This window comes from Lycium barbarum, chromosome 3, assembly GCF_019175385.1.
Source record: "Lycium barbarum isolate Lr01 chromosome 3, ASM1917538v2, whole genome shotgun sequence".
Taxonomy (NCBI): domain Eukaryota; kingdom Viridiplantae; phylum Streptophyta; class Magnoliopsida; order Solanales; family Solanaceae; genus Lycium; species Lycium barbarum.
Window position 1 is genome coordinate 63,951,914 of NC_083339.1, and position 6,103 is coordinate 63,958,016.

The following is a 6,103-nucleotide window of genomic DNA, read 5'->3' on the forward strand; positions in this document are numbered from 1 at the left end:
TGTCTTCTTGGTTCTTACAGATATATGAAAAAAAATTGTCCACGTTAGATACTTTTAAGTCATAAATAAATAAATAAATAAAAAGAAAGGAAGAGTTTAAAAGAGAAATATGAGGGTGACATTGCAAATATGTGGATACTTGGGAGCCAAATCTCCTACTCCGTGGGCGCTTCAATCTTGCAGTCAAGTATAAATGTATAATACTACTAGGAGTAGTATTGTAGTATTTAACTTCCAAATAAATTTGCAACTGTATAAGTTAAAGATACGGAGATAAAAAAGTTTTCCCCGTATAAAACGATCTCATCATCTCTTTAGCGCTTTGCTCCTCCTCTCCTTTTTATTTCTTCCCTCGCCGGGAAAACAACCCAATTTTGTCACCGGCGATAGAGATATCATTCATACTGACCAAGAATGTCATCAATTCCATCTTTATCCCTTAAATACCCTAAACCTTTTCTTTTTTCATTAACCTCCATTAATTCCAACAAGAGCTTTTCTACGAGGTATCCAGCTGTAAAAGGGTTAAATGGGGGTTGTTTAAAGGCTGTTGCATGTTCGACTTCGTCTCCGTTAATTGGGAGAGTGGGTTTGCACAGAAGGGAAGGGAACTTGTCGTTACTGTCGTTTGGTGCAAATCCGAGGAGTTTTTATGCAAAAGAAGAAGATGAAGAAAAAGTGGATTATTCACAAGCACTTTCTGCATTGCTTCCTTTTGTTGTGGCACTTACTGCTGTTGCTGCTCTTTCTCACCCTTCAACTTTCACTTGGTAACTATAATCTCCTTTGCTTTGCTTTCAGTAAGAAATCACTTAATAGGGATTTCCTTGTTTTTTTCTTTTTTTTTCAGTTAATGGTCAAAAACACACTTAAACTATCACCTTTTCGCGAGTTTCATGCTTAAGCTATCACACCTCTTTTGTGTTAAAACACACCTCGATTGATTTTAAATATTTGGCCAACTCAGTGTCTTTTAATATGAAGAGAGTGATCGTTTGGGGAGATAGAGGGAAGAACGGATAGTTTGAGGCATGAAACTCGCGGAAAAAAAGAAGAAGTTAATAGTTTAGGTGTGTTTTTGACAATTAACTTTTCTTTTTTTTTAACTTTTTCTTTCGGAGGGGTTTTAGGTAGGTTTACTGGACGACACGTTGAAAACTTGTCTCTATTGATAGTTAAAAAATTTAGCATTTAAGTTTGTATTAAATTTGACCTTTTTCTTTAGAAAAATGTGTTCTGTTGAAAGGTGTTGAATGAACACTTCTGAAGTTTAACTAATAGATAAGTTATTATAGGGAATGAATTTAGTTCTGTAACGGTTGGAGGGTTTATGAGTAAAATAAACAGGAATACTTATATCTTGCAGGTGAAGCAAATTCCCATCACTTTCAATATGGCTTACTGGTATATACTTTTGTTTCTTGTACATCTCAGTCTCTAATAGCCATAAGATGGAGTCTTACGTACAGGGGCGGACCCATGTAGAATTTTTGGGTGCTCCGGCACCCATTAAATCCAGTTACGGAGTGTATAGCTGTATAGAAAATATAAAGAAAACAGATATAAATAGTTAATAGAGCACCCCCGAACTCAAAATTCCTGGATCCAGCACCCCCGAACTCAAAATCCTGGGTCCGCCCCTGCTTACGTACCATCAGCCCCGACGATAACATGAACTAACAAATAGTGTAACTGATTCTAAAACTGAAGATGGTTTTTTCAATCAAGGGAAATTGAATTTGCTTGCAGGGTTTAAAATCTTGCCTTAAGTTACTAGTTGATGCTTTCTTAAACATCTGTATATTGTTGCATTGTGTAAATGATAAGAGGAAAATGCAGGGTGTCTAAAGAATTGTATGCTCCTGCACTTGGAGGAATCATGTTGTCAATTGGAATTAGACTTTCTATTGATGATTTTGCTCTGGCAATTAAGAGGTAAGCCCAAAATTTACTAGTTTTATGGACCTGATCACTGGTGAAGTAGTTAGCTCTTTGGTTGTAAAGCTTTTGAACTTTGTGGGTTGCAGACCTTTGCCCTTATCAGTTGGATTCATTGCTCAGTATGTCGTGAAGCCAGCTCTGGGCTTGCTGGTAGCACAGGCATGTGGGATGTCTTCGACGTTCTACGCCGGTTTTGTCCTCATGTCTTGTGTTGCAGGGGCTCAATTATCAAGTTATGCCAGCTTCTTGAGCAAAAGTGATGTGGCATTCAGTATTCTCTTGACAAGTTCAAGCACCATTGCTTCAGTTCTTGTTACTCCACTTTTAACTGGCCTTCTTATTGGTTCAGTCGTTCCAGTTGACGCAATTGCAATGTCAAAGTCAATCTTGCAGGTATCAGATTCCCTAACACAATTGCTGCTTGATAATTAGTGTAATTGTAGTATGTGAAACAATACAGATGAAAGGCTTTTCATATCATAATATCTCAGTCGTTTTCCTCAAAATGATCAGTCCATAATCATTCATTTATTGTCTATGCAGGTCGTTCTTCTCCCCGTCACTCTTGGCTTAGTGCTGAACACCTATGCAAAACCAGTAGTATCTGTTATTCAACCTGTGATGCCATTTGTTGCCATGATTTGTACTTCACTGTGTATTGGCAGCCCTCTTGCAATCAATCGTGCTCAGATTCTTTCTGCTGAGGGTGCTAAATTGATCGCTCCTGTACTGACATTTCACGCAATGGCATTTGCAGTGGGTTATTGGCTCTCGAAACTTCCAATTTTGAGGTAATTGGCTAGTCTCTAATAGCTGCATCCTGTTTTATGTGATGAAATGCGTTGGTGATTCAAGCACTATACTTGTGACACATTTTCCATCATGATAATTATTGCTTTCCTGTTATTAGATTGTTTGATACTCATCTATGCACCATCTACTGCATCATAACAAGGCATTTCTGATTTCATATAAAGTGGATTATCCATGGGAAAATTACAGCCAAATACCATTCGACCATCTAGTTTATAAAACAGGTACACAGTGTATAGGTAGTGTATACTTTATACTACATATACATATAGTATACGTACCTATACATATAATATACATACCTATACACATAACGTATACAGCCAAAGTGTATAGTAGTGTATACATCGGCCATGTTGGTAAACTAGTTGGCCGAAGGGTACATTTACGTAGCTTCCCATTATCCAAACTCTTGTTCATCTTAGTGATGCAAGAGCCATATCAAATTGCTCCTATGGAATAGGGTATCCATTAGTTCAAACGATCTTTTCCTTCATATCAATTCACCTGTCCATTTTTAGGTTGAATATCTGTTGTTTAATGGGTGCTTAATATCATATGTCGATTCTTCATCAAAAAGTTAATAATATTCAACTCTTGCTGCTGAAACACCATCTTTAATTGCTTCAATTTGTTTCCGTCTGTGGGCTTGAAGAGAACTTATGGTGTTCTTTCTCATCTACTTTCATTGCATGTCGAGTAAAACATGCATTATCTATTCTTAGATGAAGACTTGTCTAGTTAAGAGATTATTGTTAAACGTAGCTCGAAAATCAATGGCAGGTTTGAAGAAGAAGTCTGTAGGACAATTTCATTATGCACAGGAATGCAGAGTTCTACTCTGGCAGGGCTACTTGCAACTCAATTCCTCGGGAGCAGTCAAGCGGTACCCCCTGCATGTTCTGTTGTTGCAATGGCCATCATGGGCCTTTGTCTTGCCTCATTCTGGGGCAGTGGATACCGGATCAGGGACATACCATCCGTTCTGTTTCCACCAACTGCTTCGACTATCAAGCCTTCGCAGTAAGCTAGAAATAGGTACATATAGAGTAGGATACCTAGTAGAAAAGCAGACATCTTAGGCAAATTAACTTAAATGCAGTAGAATAGTTAAATGAGATGGAGACATATAACATATGACTATGACCTGCAAAAGTATGTAACTATGTATGGAAGTTTATAGAAGAGCTAGATGCAGGATTGTAACTTGTAAGGTGAAGGCCTTGAAGCAGATTGCTACTTGTACAGTTCTCTCAATACAATTTCAATGTATAGCATTTGCTCTCTCCAAATCATATATAGACGAGTTAGGGATAACCCGTGATGTTCACGGGCCCAATTACGCAATGCTAAGTGCTAGAGTTTAGGTTCTCTTTGCACCATACGGCCTTTTTCCAAGTTACTATACGCTCTAAATTTTGATCTTGTTAACCCAATAGCTTAAATTTCATCTGTTAAAGTAGTTTATAATATTTTTTTTTGAACAAATTGAAGAATTTGGGGTGTGGTGGGAGAGAAGAGGGGGGGGGGGGGGGGGGGGGGGGGGTCTGTGAAGCGGGGAATCATGCTACCAATTCCATCAACCTCCTTCCTTTTTTTATATGACTGGTGTTTTTGAACAAGTAAATTATAAAGATATCATGAAAAATATATTGGTATTGTATAAAATTCAAAGTTTTAAGGAAAAATGATATAGGGTGCCTATTTAAGACTATTTATTATAAAATATATAGATAGTTTTCCTTATTTATAAAGCATAATGATATTTTACGAAACATGATAGATTTTCATATATTTTTCATTTTTTAAAAAAATATATTTTAGAAAAAATTAAAATAAGCTTTTTTCAAAAAAAATATTTTAAACTTTTTAATTTTTCTTTTATATATTTCTTTAAAAATTTATTTTAAAATTTTTTTTTTTTGTTTTTGCTCAAAGGCTTGGAAAAGTACTTCAATTTTTTTTGTATGAAATGTGTATGTGTGAGCAAAATTTAATATAATTTTCATAGACAAAATTGTGAGCGAAAACTTTAAGCCTTGAATATTGTATGAAAGTTATTACAATGTTGTTGTTGTTGTATTAATTTTTCAAAAATCTAATATGAACTTTATATACGGAAAATGTGAATGAAATTCTAAGTCTTGAGGGAGATATACACATTTCATACTATTCTCATACATAAAATTTTGAGCGTAATGTTTAAGCCTTGATCAAGATATACACATTTCATACCATTCTCATACATAAAATTTTGAGCGTAATGTTTAAGCCTTGATCAAGATATACACATTTCATACACAAACTTTGAGCGAACTTTTTAAGCCTTGAGCAAAATATAGACATTTCATACATAAAAATTTGATCAATTATTTTAAGTCTTGAATATTGTATCAAAATTGTATACAATGTTGTTGTAGTTGTATCAATTTTACAGAAATCTAACATGAACTTTATACAAGAAAATGTGAGCGAAATTTTAAGCTTTGAGCGAGATACAAATTTCATACTGTTTTCATACACACAATTTTGAGCGGATTTTTTAAGCCTTGAATGAGATATACACATTTCATACCGTTTTCATTCACTAAATTTTGAGCAAACTTTTTAACCTTGAGTGAGATATACATATTTCATACAACTCTCATACATAAATTATTTTTAAAAAAAATAAAAAATAAAAATAATTTTTTTAAAACAAAATAATTTTAAAAAAATAAATTTTTTATTTTTTATTTTAAAAAGCATGTTTTGTATAAGGTTTGTAATGTTATGTTTTGTAAATAGAAAACTATCGTCATGTTTCGTAATATTTCTCCTTATTATGTCTATATCCGTACTTCACCCGAAACTAAATTATAATGCATGTTCACATAGCAACCAATGCAATTGAGAGTGGGCAATTGCAGGATTGCCTTTCCCCGGGGGTGGTATTTAATTTTTGCCCTCTGCCTTTGCAAATTCTGCCTTGGCAGCATTTGCATGGCCAGATTTGCAAAATTTTGCCTTAGCAAAGGCAGAGGACAAAAGTTAAAAGACCACCAATTTGAGGGGCAAAACTTAAATACCACAAGTTTGAAGGGCAAAAATTAAAGACCACCCCAAATGAAAGACAATCCGCCCAAAAAAAAAAAAAAAAAAAAAAGATTGAGAGTTATGTGTGTAAATTTTGAACGAGGCCCACGTTTTATAAAATTCCTTAAGAAATGCTCCTACTAAATAGTGTGAAATAGGAAGTTGAAAATTTAGAGCCCGTTTGGATTGGCTTATAAGTTGCTTATAAGCTGTTTTCAGTTTTTTTGAGTGTTTCGCTGGTCAGCTTAAAGTCATTTTGTGCTTAAAATAAGCT

General features: G+C 34.7%; 1 protein-coding gene across 1 annotated transcript; it reads left to right on the forward strand.

Annotated features, from left to right (window-relative positions):
* The first annotated feature begins 216 nt into the window (after window positions 1-216).
* LOC132631468 (probable sodium/metabolite cotransporter BASS3, chloroplastic) lies at window positions 217-4,051 on the forward strand. Its single transcript, XM_060347043.1, has 5 exons — window positions 217-770; window positions 1,840-1,935; window positions 2,028-2,334; window positions 2,485-2,732; window positions 3,538-4,051. The coding sequence occupies exons 1-5, from the start codon at window positions 415-417 to the stop codon at window positions 3,779-3,781; spliced, it is 1,251 nt and encodes a 416-aa protein (XP_060203026.1). The 5' UTR covers window positions 217-414; the 3' UTR covers window positions 3,782-4,051.
* The last annotated feature ends 2,052 nt before the right edge of the window (window positions 4,052-6,103 follow it).

Bases quoted from the DNA above. Each gene is read 5' to 3' on its own strand.
- LOC132631468 (XM_060347043.1), top strand. From the start codon at position 415: ATGTCATCAATTCCATCTTTATCCCTTAAATACCCTAAACCTTTTCTT. The intron at 771-1,839 runs GTAACTATAATC...AGGAAAATGCAG, and splicing joins CACCCTTCAACTTTCACTTG to GGTGTCTAAAGAATTGTATG. The intron at 2,335-2,484 runs GTATCAGATTCC...TTGTCTATGCAG, and splicing joins TGTCAAAGTCAATCTTGCAG to GTCGTTCTTCTCCCCGTCAC.